The 19,766-nt window shown below is 38.0% G+C and overlaps 1 protein-coding gene across 2 annotated transcripts in view; it reads left to right on the top strand.

Annotated features, from left to right (window-relative positions):
* vps13c (vacuolar protein sorting 13 homolog C) overlaps positions 1 to 18,556 on the top strand; it is a 77,693-nt gene extending 59,137 nt beyond the window's left edge. The window contains exons 63-83 of one of the 2 annotated variants that reach the window (XM_053513869.1): positions 790 to 923; positions 1,031 to 1,157; positions 2,529 to 2,764; positions 2,978 to 3,122; positions 3,202 to 3,342; positions 5,074 to 5,155; positions 5,737 to 5,806; positions 5,912 to 6,023; positions 9,145 to 9,258; positions 10,917 to 11,050; positions 11,168 to 11,249; positions 11,358 to 11,471; positions 12,419 to 12,494; positions 12,594 to 12,757; positions 13,052 to 13,097; positions 14,023 to 14,146; positions 15,783 to 15,897; positions 17,186 to 17,277; positions 17,653 to 17,776; positions 17,904 to 17,984; positions 18,259 to 18,556. In XM_053513869.1, coding sequence (XP_053369844.1) covers positions 790 to 923; positions 1,031 to 1,157; positions 2,529 to 2,764; positions 2,978 to 3,122; positions 3,202 to 3,342; positions 5,074 to 5,155; positions 5,737 to 5,806; positions 5,912 to 6,023; positions 9,145 to 9,258; positions 10,917 to 11,050; positions 11,168 to 11,249; positions 11,358 to 11,471; positions 12,419 to 12,494; positions 12,594 to 12,757; positions 13,052 to 13,097; positions 14,023 to 14,146; positions 15,783 to 15,897; positions 17,186 to 17,277; positions 17,653 to 17,776; positions 17,904 to 17,984; positions 18,259 to 18,369 — 2,424 coding nt within the window. In that variant the 3' untranslated portion in view covers positions 18,370 to 18,556. The other variant, XM_053513870.1, reaches the window with a different exon arrangement.
* The last annotated feature ends 1,210 nt before the right edge of the window (positions 18,557 to 19,766 follow it).

Raw genomic sequence — 19,766 nt, 5'->3', positions numbered from 1 at the left:
ATTTTGGCCCACTCTTCTTTGCAATCTTTTAAAAATTCATCCACATTGGAGGGTTTTCATGCCACAGCATCTTAAAGGGATTTAAGTTCAGAATTTGACTAGACAAATCCAAAACCTCAGGGTTTTTTTTTGTTGTTTTTGTTTTTTTAATCCATTCAGAGGTGGACCTGCTGGTGTGTTTAAGATCATTGTCCTGCTCTGTCCTCTGATATTTCCCTTCAGAATTTTCTGGTAGAATGCAGAATTCATGGTTTTGTCAATTATAATTAATATAAGTCTTCCAGGTCCTGAAGCTGTAAAGTCCCAGACCAACCCACTACCACCACCCTGTTTGACTGTTTTATAATGTTCTTTTATGAACCTTCCAAAAAGTTCAACTGTTTCTCATCAGTCCACAGAATATTGGCCCCAAAAGGCTAATTAAAATGTTTTTGGTGAGAACCCTCTGATGGATGTAATTTTTGCCCCCAGTCTCTTTTTCGTTGTTAAATTATGAACACCGGCCTTACTGTAATTTACTCCAGCTTTCTAAAAATGTTATTAATCACAGTTATCTTAGGTGTAATGTTAAAATGTGTTTAAACTTAAACAAAAAAGTTTGACAAATATGCCAAAAAAAATCAATCAGAAAAGGCCAAACTCTTTTACAGCACTGTACATATCTAACATGGAGAGCCATACACATTTTGTTTGTTACTTTTTTTGTTGTTTTTTTACTTGTACTCTCACTATAGAAAGCTTTATACAGACCTAAACCCAGAATCTAAAAGGCCTGTTTTTTCCCTTCAGTATGGAGGCATCATAGTGGATGTAAACAGCTCAGATCATTCCACTGTCATCAGCTTTACTGACTACTATGATGGAGCAGCTCCGGCTCTGCTGGTGAACCATACTCCCTGGGTTACCATCACATTCAGACAGAGGTTAGGACCCTCATTACATTACATAACATAAATACATAGAATTCTATTCTAAGACAGTTTTTTGTATTTTGGCTGGGTCCATGTGTGATGCCTTGTTTTTGATACAGTGGCTGTGAGGCATCCTGTGAGCTGAAACCAGGTGGGGTTCAGCTCTTTGTGTGGGACAACCCTGCAGGGGTGCGGAAGCTGTGCTGGACCTGTCAGGGCCACTGCGGAGAACTAAACCTGGTCAAGGTAAGTTTAAAATACTCAAGACAGTATATTTACATATCCTTTCACATTATTAGTTTTAAAAGACTGACATATCCATGATATATAATCAGTTTTTTTGTAATTGAATTTAAAAAGTGAAAACTCGTATTCATTACATGTGAAATATTTCATTAAGCAGAAATTAATCTGCATTCATACTGTGTGTTAGTTGGCAGGCAGTTCAGCATAACAGTTGATGTTAATTGATGTAAATATGGAGTCCAGGTAGTTATTGGAGACAATTGCAATCTTAAACTATCGAGCAACTGCAGCCAAGTCAAGTCCTCAGAGAAACAGCTGTCAACACCAATCGAGGCCAGAACCGTCTTTATGGTAGAGTGAAACCATCCCCAGACACCAGACGCATTCCAAAGAGACACACGGGGCATCCATGTGACGAGATCTCCAACCAGAAGCAGGGCACCAGGATGGGTCAGACAGGTCCGGAGGGCAGAGGGAGTCTGGATCACTGGCAGCTCAGGAACATCATGTGTAGCTCGACAGAGAGAGAGAAGAGGAGAGAGAGAGAGGGAAGAGACAGAGGGGGAGAGAGAACATACTCTACGTCCATGAGTCCCCCAGATCTGCACCTTTACCTATGGCAAATTTATTTTAAAAAATGCTTGATTAAATAAATAGGTTTTTAGCCTAGACTTAAACACTGAGACTGTGTCTGAGTCCCGAATACTATTTGGAAGACTATTCCATAATTTGGGGGCTTTGTAAGAAAAAGCTTCGCCCCCTGCTGTAGTTTTCATAATATACAGTAGATCTGGATCTGGACCGCTGCTTACTTCTTTTTGCATTTCATTTGGAAATCAATGACCCAGAGTTTGGAGATGAGTGTCATATCTCTGTTGTGATATTACAATTGGTAATGATTTGGGGTTGCCATGCCATCTGCTGTCATTGGTCCTCTATGTTTTATCAAGTCCAAAGTCAGTGCAGGCGTCTACCAGGAGATTTAAGAGCACTTTAGGGCACTTTTAGAGCTTTATCAGATGACTTCCCTTTCTTACAAAACTTAGCACCTTAGCTGTAAGGCATAGTCATTATTAAATATTAAAAAGGCGTGAAGAAATCTAGAATACACTGATCTGCCAAAACATTAACACATTAGCACTGATGATCAGTTATACCCCATTATATCACAGGGACCAAACGCCAGCCTGTCTGCTCCGAACCCACAGAAAAGCCAAAGAAACAAAAACTTTTCCACAATATTGTAATTGTAATTGAAATAAATTGTATATTAACGAGTATAAACTTTATTCTTTATTGTAAACTGTACCAAGTAGCAACAGTTTCATTTGAGCATTATACTCATGTTATTGTTTTTGTTGCAATCTGTAGGATGAGTCTGGACAGTTCGAATATGACGATCTGGCTCAAGTCCATTGGGTTTCATTCCTTGATGGCCGACAGCGCATCTTGCTTTTTACTGAAGACGTGGCTGTGGTAACCAAAGCTTGCCAGGCTGAAGAGTTAGAGCAATTCCAACAAGAAGTCAACATCTCTATACAGAACCTGGGCGTGTCCCTTATCAACAATGACAATAGACGTGAAATAGCATACATGGGCATTACCAGGTGAGAAAATATAGTTTTGAGTATAATCCACATTAATCTATTAAGGGATCATGTCAGATTTAGGAGCCGTTTGCAGTTACGTAGCACCTGAAACATATCACATTAATAAAACTACCTTGTTTATTCTTCTGTTTTACAAAATATTTGTCTACATAGTGACTTGTATATCACAATATTGTATACTTTATATTAGTTTATTTACATTCTGTTCAGTTCGGGTGTTGTTTGGGAAATGAAACCGAAGAACCGCTGGAAGTCTTTTAACAATAAAAACATCGGTCTTTTGGAGAAGGCCTACCAGAATCACATCAGTGGCAAGGCAGAACCAGGCTGGGTGAAACTCGAAACAGGGCTTGAGGTGAGAAAGTAGGTCTGTCCCTATAAGCCTTCTATAGTATAACAGCAGTGTTTCATTTGTTTATCTATATATGTTTCAGGTGGACTTTACAAGGATGCCAATGTTAATGAGGCACCCCTACTCTTGTGCCATCCGGAGGAACTTTCTGGCTGGTATCCATGTGGAGCTGAAGCAGTCGCCCCACCAAAGGAGCCTCCGGGCCCAGCTTCACTGGCTGCAGGTCATTGTTCAGCATAACATTTGCATGATAAATAGATTTTTATTTTAAAAATGATAATTTAACAGCATATAGCATCCAGCAGAGAGATGCCCTACTCAACATGCTCAACTAAAACGCTATTTTGATTAATTACTGCATTGTCACATTCATTCAACAGATACAACAATTTGTTGTTGCTTTTGTTTGCACATTTGCACGTGCACTTGTTGTCTGTAAAAAAAAAGAAAAAAAACCCATAGATAGTCTTCCCTAGATAGTTAGTTTTTGTTAATTTATGTTGTAATTTGTGTTAGGTCTATCTGTCTTGTCTCTGCTAGCCAGCTAACTAGGCCTCTTAGTTAGCTAATTTAGTTTTTCTGTCAATTTTCAATTGTCAAAGAAATCAATCCTGATTTCTTATTCTTTTGAATGTATGTCACACTTAAATGTTTCTGCTTATCAAAAACCGTGAACTATTAGTCAAAGATAACATAATTGAACACAAAATGTAGTTTTTAAATGATGGTTTTTATTATTTAGGGAGAAAAAAATCCAAACCTACATGGCCCTGTGTGAAAAAGTGATTGCCCCCCTTGTTAAAAAATAACTTAACTGTGGTTTATTACACCTGAGTTCAATTTCTGTAGTCACCCCCAGGCCTGATTACTGCCACACCTGTTTCAATCAAGAAATCACTTAAATAGGAGCTACCTGACACAGAGAAGTAGACCAAAAGCACCTTAAAAGCTAGACATCATGCCAAGATCCAAAGAAATTCAGGAACAAATGAGAACAAAAGTAATTGAGATCTATCAGTCTGGTAAAGGTTATAAAGCCATTTCTAAAGCTTTGGGACTCCAGCAAACCACAGTGAGAGCCATTATCCACAAATGGCAAAAACATGGAACAGTGGATCTTGGGTGCTGCAGCAGGACAATGACCCAAAACACACCAGCAAATCCACCTCTGAATGGCTGAAGAAAAACAAAATGAAGACTTTGGAGTGGCCTAGTCAAAGTCCTGACCTGAATCCTATTGAGATGTTGTGGCATGACCTTAAAAAGGCGGTTCATGCTAGAAAACCCTCAAATAAAGCTGAATTACAACAATTCTGCAAAGATGAGTGGGCCAAAATTCCTCCAGAGCGCTGTAAAAGACTCGTTGCAAGTTATCGCAAACGCTTGATTGCAGTTATTGCAGCTAAGGGTGGCCCAACCAGTTATTAGGTTCAGGGGGCAATTACTTTTTCACACAGGGCCATGTAGGTTTGGATTTTTTTTCTCCCTAAATAATAAAAACCATCATTTAAAAACTGCATTTTGTGTTTACTTGTGTTATCTTTGACTAATAGTTAAATGTGTTTGATGATCAGAAACATTTAAGTGTGACAAACATGCAAAAGAATAAGAAATCAGGAAGGGGCAAATAGTTTTTCACACCACTGTATGTTGTAAAATTATGTTGCATATAGCACCTTGGTCCTGGAGGAACGTTGTTTCGTTTCACTGTGTACTAACTGTATATGGTTGAAGTGACAATAAAGCCTACTTGAACTTGAACAGAAAACACTTAACTAGGCAACCAGCACCAATATCAAAATAGACAAAAATTATATTTCAGTCTTTGTGTGATCTTATTTCTTGCGGGCGAGCAGGCGAGCTTTTAAACAAAGACATACAGGCTGAAGTTGACCTACATACACATGCTCCAACTGTTTTCATCTGATGAAACAAATTTACCTATTTGTTGCAGGTGGATAACCAACTAACTGGAGCCATCTTCCCAATAGTATTTCATCCTGTACCCCCACCCAAGTCAATTGTTCTGGACTCAGGTACAAGTTTCTAGTTGTTTGTAGACACTGGTTAAGGAATGTATGTATGGTACAGTGAAACCTTGGATTACGAGCATAATTTGTTCCAGAAGTGGGCTCATATTCCAAAACACTCGTAAACCAAATCAAATTTTATCCATTAGAAAATAATGGAAACTCAAATTATTTGTTCTACAGCCCAAAAAAATGAATACATAAAAATAATTAGCACAAAATATTACGTAAAAATAAAACAAATTAACCTGCACTTTACCTTTAAAAAGAATCGTGACAAAACAGGGTTTCTGTGTAGAGCAAAGAGAAAGAGTGTGTGTGTGTCTGTGAAGCAAAAATAGGAGGCAATGCTACTTTTACACAATGCAAGAGAGAGAAATAAGAAGTAAAAATAAGAAGCGCATGCATGATACATGATACTCGGTACTAGTAAACCAAGATTTGTTCGTTTTAATGTACAAGTCAAAATTTATTAAAAATCTTTGCTTGTCTTGCGGAAGACTCACAAATTGCGTTACCCGCAATCCAAGGTGTTACTGTATATATAATTAAGAACATCAGCTGGGACTAACGACATGCTTTTTCAGAGCCAAAGCCCTTTATAGATGTCAGCATCATTACAAGATTTAATGAACACAGTCAAGTCATGCAGTTTAAGTAAGTGCCCGTTCACATGAGTGCCATTAATGCCATTTGCAGAAGGACCAAAGTTGCTTGTTTTTAATGAATTAAGGACAAGATGTTTTGTGCATGTGTGTTTAGGTACTTCATGGTACTAGTGCAGGAGATGGCTCTAAAGATGGATCAGGGATTTTTGGGGGAGATCCTTTCTTTCTTCACTCCCACCACCAACATCCAGGCTGACAAGCAGAAGGTCAGAATGTAGAATATTATACTTGATACTTGGGGAGTGTGGAAATGTGTTTACTTACTGTGTTTTTAAATCCAAATTTCTTCAGTGCCACTGACTTGGGGGGAAGTTCTATAAAGGGTTAGCAGATTTGGAGATTATGTTGGCTCTTGATTGTCATTGGAGAACTGTGCACTTAACACTAACTTCCTACTTTTTACTTGTTTTCTTTAACCAGCTAACCTACAAGGTTGTTTCACTTTGTCCAGGATCTCTTCTTGAAAAACAATTTAAAGGGGGTGAAGGCAGTGGAGGCACGTGGTGTCTCATGGCTGGTTAGGAGAGAAGGAGAAAGTCATAGGGAAGCATAGGGAAGGAGAAAGTCCCAGTTGAAATTAGAAGGGTTTGGTGAAACGGTTGAGTGAGCCTGTGGGTCTGGGGGTGACAAACTGAGGTACAGTATGAAGTTGTTCTGCTTGCACCAACTAGCAGAGGCCTTTTATTACTTTTTTATAGACATTTTACATGGTCTATGAAAATGCATTTGGTCAGACCTACACATCTGCATCCGTGCTCTAACTGATAAATAATCACTTCTTGGAGTTTGTCAGAATTAGTGGGTTTTTGTTTGTCCATCCGCCTCTTGAGGATTGACCACAAGTTCTCAATAGAACAAGCCTTTTTCCAGATGCCCCAAACAATCGGAACGAGGCTTCATTGGAGAATATGACTTTGCCCCAGTCCTCAGCAGTCCATTCACCATACTTTCTGCAGAAGATCTTTGAAGAGAAGTGGCTTCTTTGCTGCCCTTCTTGACACCAGGCCATCTTCCAAAAGTCTTCGCCTCCCTGTGCGTGCAGGTGCGCTAACACCTGCCTGCTGCCATTCCTGAGCGAGCTCTGCACTGGTGGCACTCCGATCCCGCAGCTGAATCCTCTTTAGGAGACGATCCTGGCGCTTGCTGGACTTTCTTGGACGCCCTGAAGTCTTCTTAACAATAATTGAACCTCGTTCCTTGAAGTTCTTGATGATCCTATAAATTGTTGATTTAGGTGCAATCTTAGTAGCCACAATATCCTTGCCTGTGAAGCCATTTTTATTCAATTTGATTCAATTCAATTTTATGTATATAGCGCTTTTAACAATGGTCATTGTCTCAAAGCAGCTTCACAAAAATGAAAAAAAAATATATATATATATAATTTTTTTTTTAGATAAAAAAATATTTGAACAGTGTGTATGTGTGAGAAAAATGTGTCTAGATTATAATTAAATAAATGAATGATGAATGAAATGTCTCTAATGAGCAAGCCAAGGGTGACGGCGACGGTGGCAAAGAAAAAACTCCCTAAGATGGTAATAGGAAGAAACCTTGAGAGGAACCAGACTCAACAGGGAACCCATCCTCATCTGGGTGATAACCGATAGAAATAACATTAGTGTGTTGTGCAGGTGAAGGTTCAGTATAACAGAAGTTGTGTAGATTAACATGAAGTCCAGTTCAGCACAGGGAGTCAGTAGGTGCAGAGGGCAGATGGGGTCTGGATCACTGGAAGCACAGGAGCAGGATGTGTAGCTCCAGCCATCATAAAGCAGAATCCAGCTGGAGCTGGTCCTTCTCTGGATGCCTCAGAAACCTCGCAGGGTTGGCCTTTGTCTACTAAAGCTGGCACAATCTCCAGATGCCTCGGGATGGGTAGAAAAATACAGAAAAGATGGGGAGAATTGGCGTAGTTGCCATTCATGATAGGTGTACTGGAGTATGAGGTTATGGGATGAGTTACGCGTATGCCAGATTAAAGAGATGCGTCTTGAGTCTACTTTTAAAGACTTACGAATATATAAATTAGATTTTCTTTATGCATCATATTTTTATTATATAAACTCATGCTAGGGTACTTTTACTACGCTGAAGTACTATTTATAGATATTTATTAATTTATCTTTTATTTGCTTACTTACTTACTTATTACATAGTATATGCTTTTTTAGGGCTCTAAAACTACGCCAGTATGAATTACAATGGAATATTACAGAACGTGCGAGTTGACACCCTTGCACCAAACTCTAACCATTAAATGTTGGATTTGAATTAAAATGCCACTCATATATATATTGTGGCGTGGGCGGGGCGGCGGCTGACGACCAGCATGCCTTGCGGGGATGTCGGTGTGTGTTCACCATGTTGGGGAAAGGTGTTCTGGTTAGTGGCTTAGGCCCTGTTGTGTTTGAGGGGGTGTGTGACGTGTGAAATGTGCTCCAGTTCAAGCTAGTGCTGAATTGGATGTAGGCTCCTGAGTGAAGGTGCTGCTCATGCCTTACATGCTGTGTGATTAAATAAAGTACTCCCAGCCATTGCATTGGGTAGCAAATAAGCTCACTCGTCTCTCCAGCATTTTTCCCGGCGTAAAAACGCTACAATATATATATATTTTTGTTTAATTAAATTCTTAAATCATCGTGTTGACCCATGGGTTTCCTGCATAAACACCGGATCAAAAGGGAGGAAACACATGCAGCACTTTTAGTATTCATAGCAAAAGCAACCCAACAGTGATTAAAGTACCCGAAATAATACAGAATTTTGACCCAGAATAAACAACCCAACCATGTGTTTACAGAAACCCAGCATTTTTTTAGTGTACTACTACAGTACTAATGAATGGAGGAAGCGCAGTCAAAGAAGTATCATTACTGAAGGAGAGAAGAAAATGAAGAATAAATACATATCAGTATTTACAATTTGAGCTCGACACGTTTATGAGCTCCGTCGCTTGATGTCAATGGGCGCCTAAGAGAGAGAACACATTTTCGGCTTCAGTAGACACACAATACTTCAGACTGAAACACGACTGCCCCCTACAGGTAATGAAGGGCACAGCTTGCCGCGGCAAGTCACGGATCGCTTTTCTCGAAACGTGCGTTCTTAATGGCCAGGTCTGTATCAGGAAATGAAACATAAAAATCAGATCTTATCATTTTATATTTATATTCTGATCTCAAACAGAAATGTTTACAATTTTCATTGTGAAAAGCCCTGTATAAAAGCTAAATTGTACTGAAATGGGAGGGAACAGAATGTGTAAAATTTTATAGACTTTGTCCTGATTAACAGAATGTTAACAGTCACTTTCTCACTCCACAGAGTAAACTGATTGAGAAAGATCTGGATTCACTGCAAGCACAGCTGATGGAGATCTCCGGTACAGGGACCTCAGGCCTCAGCTTCTTTGAACACTTCCACATATCTCCCATAAAAGTAAGAAGGTGTGTGTGTTTGTGTGTGTGTGTGTGTGTGTGTGTGCACTCCTATGTGGAAAAAAGAATTTGTCCAAACCTGGTAATTATTAAATGTTTCAATCGGGTCCTTTATTCCAAGTGAAGGACAATTTTAATACTTTAACACACCGGGACAATGCTGTGTTTTCAACTGTGGCGACAGTTTGGCATTAGGCAGTTTTAGGTTCCTTTTTTATTCCAACATGACTGAGCCCTAGTGCACAAAGCAAGGACTATAAAGACATGGTTTGATGAGTTCAGTGTGCAAGAACTCGAGTGGCCCTAACACAGACCCTTGACCTCAACCCCATCGAGCACCTTTGGGATAAATGGAATAGAGATTATGATCCAGACCTTCTTCTTCACCATCAGTGTCTGAGCTTATAAACGCTCTACAGAATGAATGGGCACGAATTCCCACAGAATCACTCCAGAATGTAAGCAGGGGGCGTTCCCTTTATATAAGGTATATGTATTCGGATACAGTGTCACTGCAGGTTTGGCCAAAGACTTTTGTCCATATAATGTTTATAATTTTTCCATTGTTTATTTTTACCAATTTATAAAATGCAAAGTGAGCGAACAAAAGAGAAATTTTTAATCAAATCAATATTTGCTGTGACTCTTCTGTTGAGTGACTGACCATTTGAACACATCTGTTTTTGAAAGCATTCTTACTTTGTAGCATTTTTGCCTAAAACATTTACACACGACTGTATGTTTAATTACTTGGATAGGAACACCTGCAGACCTGCTCATTTCAGCTCATGCATAAAATTGTAGGCATATCTTTTCTGTTCGATTCTTAAACCAGCCGAGTGATCTCAGGCGTCAGCAGGGAGTTTTGGGCAAATCACTGGTGTTTACTTACAGCTAAAACACAGTACTGGAAGAAAATGAAGCAAAGAAGCTACTTCTGAAGTTTATGAAACATAGAATTATCCAATTTTACTTCCCTAATAATTTCAGGTTGCTGTCTTCAGCCATTTTGGAGAGATGATTTTATATGAGCCACAAAATGCTAATGCTACTTGTTAATGTTAAACTGTCTCACTTTAAACAGTAATCATTTAAAATATATTGATACTAAAATTGTAAATAATAAAAGTTTCTAGAAGCATATGACAAAATAATAATAAAAAATTGTGCTTGAATTGTTTTTTCGGTAAAAAGTTAAATAGCCAAAAATATGTAGTGTCTGTAACCATGTCAAATTCATGTTGCAGTATCTTAACAATTTAGCATTTTTAGAATAATACACTTTTTCAGGTTTAAATAATTATTATAAACCTGCATATTTACAACAAATGAAGCCTGAATCGGGAGATAGGGAGCATTAAGTATCATAGAAAATGGTGTTAATCCTCTTTGAAAATTAACTTTTTCACCAAGATGAGACACTTTTTTGCACCAATACCATGTTTTGGTTTCAGCTTTTGCGCCATTGTGTTTAACGCTATGTCTGTTCTGTGTACGTAATATTTACATTAGCTTATCTGGCACCACCATCTCTGATGATTCATGTGAACATTAGCTGTAATTTGCTGTATATTGATGAATGAGCAGGTGTAGAAGTGTTCTAAATACCACCATGTGGGTATATACTGTACATACGTGTGTGTGTGTGTGTGTGTGTAGTTGCATTTGAGTCTGTCTATGGGCTCCAGTGGAGATCAGTCTGAGGAGGGGAACATTCTGGCCCTGCAGTCCGTCAACCTGCTCCTTAAAAGCATTGGAGCAACACTTACCGATGTGGATGACATCATCTTTAAGTAAGTGTCGTTAGTCACTGATAAATTTTCTGAAGTAATGTAATGACATTTATTGATATTAAGTATTATTAATTGTATCAGAAGGAGTCAAAAGGTTAATCTAAATGTTTTTTCTAGACTTGCTTTTTTTGAAATTAAGTATCAGTTCTACCGGAGGGAGAATCTGATGTGGGCTGTAATTAAACATTATACAGAGCAGGTCAGGAGCTCTCACAACACACTCGCATTCTAGAACTTCTAATCTACTGTAAACTTACTGTACATGCACATCCACTTTGTTGACGGCAGATACTCATTTACTCTGCAGTTCCTGAAGCAGATGTATGTGCTGGTGCTGGGGCTGGATGTGTTGGGAAATCCTTTTGGACTGATAAGAGGTCTCTCTGAGGGAATGGAGGCCTTCTTCTATGAGCCCTTCCAGGTATTACATTTATTAACTCTGCCATAATGTGTGTGTTAGTGTACAGAATTCTCATTCCCAGTGTTCTCTATGCAAGTCCATAAGTATTTGGACAGCGGCCCAATTTTGTGACCGTAATTATCCCTGTACCCCACCATACTCGTTTTAAAATGAAGCAATTAAATGTGATGGAGGAAAGACTTTTAGCTTAAATTCAAAAAGTGTAACAAAATGCTGTGCTAACAGTTTAGAAATTACAGCAGTTAATTTCAAAGTCCCTCCATTTTTACAGGTTTAAAAGTAATTGAATAACTGACTGCAAAGCAGCTCCATGTCCTGTTTCCTTATGTTATAACACATCGTCATGCACAAGTCTGTATAACTTCGACATTTTCGGGGTTGAGCTTGTAGATGGACTTCCTGATCTCTTATCGTCCTCCACTGATGCTCTTCTGCTCCTGAAGCGCTCGTGCCACTCAAAACATCTCAAACACCTACAGTAATCGCAGCATCGCCGTAAACTTGCAGATCCATGTCAAACATCTCTGTGACAGATTTGCCCAGTTTCACACAGTTTCACAAGGACAATTTGGTGTAGTATTAATGTTGCTGTGGCTAAATAGGCCTGTTCAGAACAGCAGGATTTTGTGCCAGGACTTAATGCAAATGAGACACTTCTCACTCTGCCTTCCCCCTCCATGAGCACTGCCAAAGTGAGAATGACACACACACACACACACACACACACACTATGAAAACTTTTGAGTGTGAAAAGACACATGGTTGCTGTCCAGCCATACCCTGTTTGAACCAGAGTGAGAGTCTTACCTAGAAATGGGCTCAACATCTGACATGACAGATGAGGCCACCTACTAAAAATGGTTAAGTCGTTTAATTCCACAGGTTGTGCGCTGGTAGGCACTCCTGATTTTTTTCTATGGTATTTTATTTTATTTTTTTTCACTTAGGGTGCTGTTCAAGGTCCTGAGGAGTTTGCAGAGGGCTTCGTCATTGGTGTGCGCAGTTTCCTGGGCCATACTGTAGGTAAGGATTACTAATGCTGTTCAACCATGCTCTCTCTCTCTCTCTCTCTCTCTCTCTCTCATGCATCATGTCATTGTATTTTAACTTCCTGTTCTGAAGGTGGCGCTGCAGGGATGGTGTCCCGTATTACAGGTTCGGTTGGTAAAGGCCTGGCTGCTATCAGTATGGATAAAGAATACCAACAGAAACGCCGGGAAGAGATGAACAGACCCTCCAAAGACTTCGGATCAAGTTTGGCAAAGGGAGGCAAGGGCCTTCTGAAGGTACTAAAACTCACCGAACACAGTGTACTTTAAAGGCCTGGCCTGATATCAAAAGCAAAATCAGATTTATTGACCATGTATTTTAATTAATTAATTAATTAATTAATAATCTTAATTAATATTGGAGATGTGTCTGTGTTTTAGACATATAAGATTTAAATTAATGGTCATACAGGAGCCTCTAATGTTAGTGAAAGAGACACCTTTACTGGTAATGTTAATGAGATGGCATCAAGTTTTCCTCTTTGGTAAGAATGTACATTTAATTAAAACCTTTTTTTTTTTTTTTTACAGGGAGTGGTTGGAGGAGTGACAGGAATAGTTACCAAACCTGTGGAAGGTATAATCTTAATCTAAACTACATTGCTTGCAGTTTAACTAGTTGTAAAATCTAACCTGACCTTAAATTCAGTGGAATAAATATTAGACCTTCCCCAAGACTTTCACATGGTAGTTACTGTACATGAGAGGTGGAAGCTTTCATCCAGAAGGCTTTTATTTGACCATGTGCTTAGCTGCAAATTGTTGGGATTTTGAGGCAGAAACATCCTTCTTGGGTGGTATCCATGGTGATGTAAAACTGGTAAGTGTAGCCAGTGATGCTGGAGCTCCAGCAGTTTCCAATGACATCCCTGTGCCTTGGTGGTTCCTGCGATGTTCCTGATCATCTAAACTGATTTTCTCTAGGTTGAGTGTGACAGTTTGGGTCTTCATCCAAACCTTGGCAAAGTGCTTATCCCAATAAAGTATAATAAATACTTACTTGCGATAGTTTAAACTGATCTTGGAATCTGCAGTTCTTTATAGGCAGCTCTGAGAGACGCTCCTGATGTATGAAAAATCTACAGGTTTCTTTCTCAGATTTGCACTGAGCTCCTTGGAGTTTCCCATTGTACTGTCTGTTAGTCAATCCAATGAGAGCATCATCATCATCATCATTATAATCATTATCAGTAACAGGAAGCTGAGAGACTTGGGCTTGGCAAATGAAAAGACATTTTAAAATCTTCAGCAACACTGACTTTCTTAGATTAATAATCTGGGTTTTTGCATGTGTAATTTTGAACCGTGTTGGTACTAAAAACAAATTTATTGAAGATGTCCTGTTCTTGTCATGTTCTTCTGCCCCAGAAAAAGACCAGCTCAAAGAAACAATTGCAAGATCAGTCGTCAGAATGTTCATGTTCATGATGAATGTATGTAAACTTCTAAATGCAACTGCTGCTAAATGTTAAACTGGCATGGGCATGTGTTTGTGTGCTTAGGGGTAAAGAAAGAGGGAGCTGCTGGCTTCTTTAAGGGCATTGGAAAGGGCCTGGTGGGAGTGGTAACTAGACCTACAGGGGGCATTGTGGACATGGCCAGTAGCGCTTTCCAGGGCATTCAGAGGTAAGACCTAAAAGCATGAGATAAATATATTCACATACCACACATCTCGATAATCTCTAATAAGTATTTGAGTTTAAAAAGTAATGTTTTCCCTGTTGTAAAGATGCTTTATGAAAGGCTAACCGCTTTGTTAGTCATCATAATGTTTGGTTTGTTTTTACTCTGTACTCATCTTGCTTTGGGTGAGTTGTGTGTACATACTGTATGCAGAAGCAGCAGCAGCAGTGTTTACAAGCAAGCCTGTGTATGCACATCTGGAAGTGACAAACACTAGATAGCTTGTCAGAGCTTGTGATTGCTTTTGTGATTAATATTGCTGAATGTCTCTGAATTAATATCTTAGTTTTGAACCCTTGATTCTCAAGAGTTTTACATTCATATTCTGTCAGCTCACCTGTTAACAGTGACCTGGATATCTCATTCTCATTACGTCATTCTTATTGACATCTAAATCCAGATGGTACAAAATTCACAGTCTAGGGCAGACTCTCAAATTGCTTCATTCTCCCTATTCAGGACTGATTAATAGTGAGTTCAAATCACACCACATTGTTAGTAAAAATGAACATTCTACCATCATATGTAGCGCATTACACGTCAATTAAAAGACAGTTGGGTTGGTTTGGAATCATCGCCCCATCATTTGGTCAGTGTTGCCACGTGCTCATAAGGGCACGAGTGATGTTTAGCAGTTTAACCCTAAGCCACTGTTTTGCATTACTGTTTTAATAAATATATAGGGGTCAGGATTGTGCGGTATAGTGTGACGTATCTTTGTTTCTGCAGATCCTAGGCAATATAATAAATTGAATTTATATAAGAAAGTGATAGAAAATGGTGTAGACAGATTACGCAGAATGCGTCACTATTATGGTGAAGAAAACGGAGGGGGGGGGGACTGAATATTAGGCAAGTGGTCATAATGTTATAGCTGATCAGTGTATAGAGAAAGAGAATATGTATAGATAAAGTGATATGTTTGTCTAAAGATTAGCTGATTTTTATTTTTACAAGAATTAAAAGAGCGGGGATACTAACTTTTGAACATGAATGTATGCAGGAAGTGCTGTCTGGCTAATCATTCTTTTACATTTTCTCCATAAACTGTGACAAACATCAAGTCTGATGCTTTTCTTTAACCCCCTGTTCCTTTGCAGCTGCATGACTTCCCTAGTGGACATTATCAGTATTACAATAAACATAATGTGCTGTTAAATGCTAGTTGTTGTACATGTTCCTAATAATGTCATATATAACTTTATTGGGATGATTTGTAAACAAGGCAAGGTGAAGACAGACTGAATGGGGGTATCATTTTTTGTTGGTGCAGAAGTGATTGGTTAAAGACTAAAACTGCTGATCCCTGGGAATTTTACACTGCCTTCCCTCATCAGTCGAACATTCCTGCCTCTGGAGTTGCTGCTCACTGCAGGTGGTGGTGTTGTTTGCACCGCTGTAAAGGGTCTTCAGAGCTTCACTAATTCTTAATGTTCATGTTTTAAGACTGGGCATATCAGATTAATAAGAAGTTTTACTTTGTAATTTATAGTAGCTTATTGTAGTAACTTATGTATTAACTTACTTCCATTAAATAAGTAATAATAGAACAGTAACTAATTGTACATTATGATGGCAGGGCGGCAGAGTCAACAGAAGAAGTGACGAAGCTGCGACCAGTCCGCCTCATCCAAGAAGACGGGATCATACGGCCCTACAACCAGCATGAGTCTGAGGGCTTTGATCTTTTTCAGGTAACAACAGTCATAAAATCTGATACTAAAGACACTAGTGACACACTTATTATAGTGCACTTAATAAACTGTTTGAACAGGATATCCACTTTACTTGTAGAGAAATACAGAATGTAGTGTTTTGTCCCACTTTTCTTTTCATTTCTTTTATTTAATTTTGACTATTTCTATTACTTTGCTGAGCTGATTCTTCCTCTGGATTTTGACCTTTCTGCCTATTTTTCCCCTTTCTTTCATTTCCTACATGCAGCCTGAGGAGAAATAATGGGTTTGGGGCAACAAAGCATTTTGTATAAAGCAAGTGATATAAAGGTTGTTGAATTATAGCACACATGCTAATAAAGCTTCAGCACTTTGATCTCTTATTTTAATGAAACTGTGTTAATTATCGTTTGTGTGATGTTGTCGAAACGTTACTCACTGCCTACTGTAGCCTCTGTTCTTTTCCTGTTTATAGTGTCAACCGTGTTTAGTTGGTCGTTATACAATTATTTATTTTTCTGCATATTTTCTATATTTGCCAAAACTAAACATTTTTAAAAACCCATTTATTTGAGCTTTTTACTTTTTCTGAAATATGTTGTGTGTCATTTTAAAGAGTTGTTAGCATTGTTAATATATGCAAGTGCATTTTATTTTGCCATTAAAACACACAGAAGAAATTAAATTAAACCTGCTGTAAGTTATTAATAGAAGGTGTTCATGTCTTCTTAGTATTTATGTATGTAGGGAATTGATGGTCTCATTTAATTTCTTCTGGACAAAGTAAAATGCAAAAAGACAAAACAGTACATTATCATTAGTAATTAAGGAGTCTAGTATTACATAGTATGTATTTTTGTTAAGAGAAAAGGTGTTCATTTTATTTTTTTATTGCTTACGCTGGTAATATTGCATTATTATATATATATATATATGTGAGCATCACCCATATAATCAATATATAAATTAATATATAATGCGTGTTCCTACATATCTGTACTTTATAATACCCTGTAAATGACATAATGCGAGAAATCTGACTGCCTTTACTGTGTTTGTGTTTTGTTTTCTGGTGTGATGTAATTTGTCTTTAATAACTTGTGATGTTTTCATGAATCCTGAATCTGGAATAAATTTCCCTATGATTGTGGTCAGAATGTTTTGGTGAATATTGAAAGATGATTTATTTACCAATTTTATTTGTTTACTATGATCTTTTTCCTAAATGCAGAAGTGAGTCAGAAAATTAAGCATTGTTATATGTTAGCATCTGTTGGACTGGTTTTGTTTTTTTATTTCCTCTCAGAGATCAGAGATTAAACAACTCGATGGCGAGTTCTTTAGAGAGCACTATGAGTATCCTGGACACAGGAAAACCAACATTATTATTACCAATAGGTATTTTATTCTTTCAAACACACACATGACATGAATATTAATCACATGATAAATTACATGATTTAAGAGCTACTTAAATAATTTAATGCTAATTAAAGCTACTGATGTGTTCTACACGAAAATGTGATGAATTTGCATTCATAGAAAATAACATTTATTTAAAATAAATGAAACAATGTTTCCGTGAAATGCTGCAGTTTGTGTGTGTGTGTGTGTGTGTGTGTGTGTGTGTGTGTGTGTGTGTGTGAGAGAGAGAGACCAGCACTGAGCAGGTATTTCACATGGTACAGAAAATTTAGAAAAGGTTTCATTTTATTTAACAGTAACAAAGTAATTGTGTTTCTGTATTTTGTGTGTATGTTTGTGCTTTTACAGGAGGGTGCTGTCTGTCAAAGAGATTGACTTGATTGGACATTTTAACAAAGAATGGGAGTGTCAGTTTGAACATTTCCTGATGCCTCCATATGTTGATGGAGCAGATGTGATGATTTACTACAAGGTGCAAAATGGGGAAATCCGTCACAATACATCTATTGACCAACACTCGTATCAAATAGACAATTACTCAGTACATTAGTACAAATAAGAAATTGGTTCAAATTCACATTGTGATTCTGTCTGTTTAGGAGCAGAACAAACTGAAGATCATGATGGACTCGCAGGCGCCTGTGAGAGTGCTACACTTTAAAGAAGCAGACATGGCAAATGTAAAACTCATTAAGCATTGAACTGTCATTTTCAGAGTGACCAATAGTAAAATACTGGCACTTTTGGAATGCTCAATAATCAATATTAATAAACAATATTACGTAACATATAATATTGTCATATCCGCTGCTAAAAAAGCTTGGTATTATAATAAATTATTAATATTTAATTACAACAAATGTGACATCTTATCACAGTAGCTGATTTGGAGTTTTAGTTTTAGTCTTATATTATTTATAAAGCCTACACTGAGATCTGTCTTCTGATCCACAGAAATTGTGCAGTGCCATCCAGAATGCCCAAGTGGCACGCAAGCAGCATCAGATGGTCAGAAAGAAATCTCAGCGTTTCATCAATACAAGCAAAACACAAGCTAAACCCTGATTACACACAGTCCAGTTGTGGTGCTGTCGCTCCCCAACATCATCATCCATCCTATACAGCGGACTGGACTGCTGTTCAACAGGTCTTTATATAGAGACCTACACAATATTTTTATTTTTTCCTGTTGTCTTTGCTTCTGTTTTTGGTTATTTGCATTTAATTTTTATATACATAGGGACTTATGGCATTCTTCTTTTTTAATAATGAACCCTAAAGTTAAGAAAAAAAAATAATCCGTAGTTATCATGTATTGTATTTCTGAGTTGTTTATCTGCTGACTTTTTGCACTTTTGTGAGAAACAGAAGAATGTTTTTGTTTCTAGTTGACTCTGTGTGAAGGTTGTTTTAAGCAAACATAAATCAAAGACACCAAAGGCTAATTAAAAACTTAATGCCATAATAATACTGGGGTTGCATTATTTACTAGTATTAAATGTTGTAAATGAGTTTGTAAATCTATTTAAGAGTCTTCTGGTCTGATCCCACATTTGTAAAGAATATAGCCAGCACATTCCAATCCGTTCTATCTGTGCTGAGCTTATTGACTCAAACAGCTGTAACTTATAATTATCATTGCACATACATGAAGCTGTTTTCATGACAAGACACTAAGCTCATCTTCAGAGTTCGGGGTCTGGTCATTAACAAGCCGTGGAGTTAATTTCAGATCATTGTTTCACAGTAATATTTAAACTCCTCTTCTTTGCATCCAGCCAGTTCACACCACGCTGTCAGGTCCTGTGGGGTCAGGAATGTGGATTGCAAGAAATATCCCTTAGTTTTTTTGTCACGTTACTCCTAGATATATTACTACTATACAATTGTACTGCAGTCCTAATTTGTAAATTCAGAATTTTTAAAAGTAAAGGTTTCGGGCTGCAGAAAATTCGTACATTTAGGAATATTGGTTTTAAAAGTCTTTGGAAGTCTTTTTACTGGTGCAGTGGAGCTGGAACTGGCTGCTCGTGTTCTCATAACCTAAGTGAAGAGTGAAATTATTTTTCTTTCTTCTGCTTCTGTCAAATGCTTCAAAAGGCTATTTATCCCCTCCCAATGAAATGTTTTTAATCTGCATAAAATCATAATCAAAAGAACTAGAACTCAGATCTTTGCAATGTTGATGTCAAGAGAGAGTCTGACCTTCTGTGATGAATCATAACGTTAATGTCTCTAAACAAAACCATCATCACATGTCACTGAACTGTAACCTGATGGGATTCATTTATTTAAAGACCTGAAACATACAGTACACACCACCACAAAACCTGAACACTAGCGCCCCCTCTGGGATCTGATAGGAACTGATGCAAACACCAGGCTGCTTGGGTTCGCTGTTCCCACACACACACACACACACACACACACAAAAATCTCTTTTCTGTCGTAATATATGGTGT

This window comes from Clarias gariepinus, chromosome 15 (genome assembly GCF_024256425.1).
Source record: "Clarias gariepinus isolate MV-2021 ecotype Netherlands chromosome 15, CGAR_prim_01v2, whole genome shotgun sequence".
Taxonomy (NCBI): Eukaryota; Metazoa; Chordata; class Actinopteri; order Siluriformes; family Clariidae; genus Clarias; species Clarias gariepinus.
Note: the sequence above shows the minus strand (reverse complement) of the source record. Positions and strands in the feature narration are given on the sequence as shown.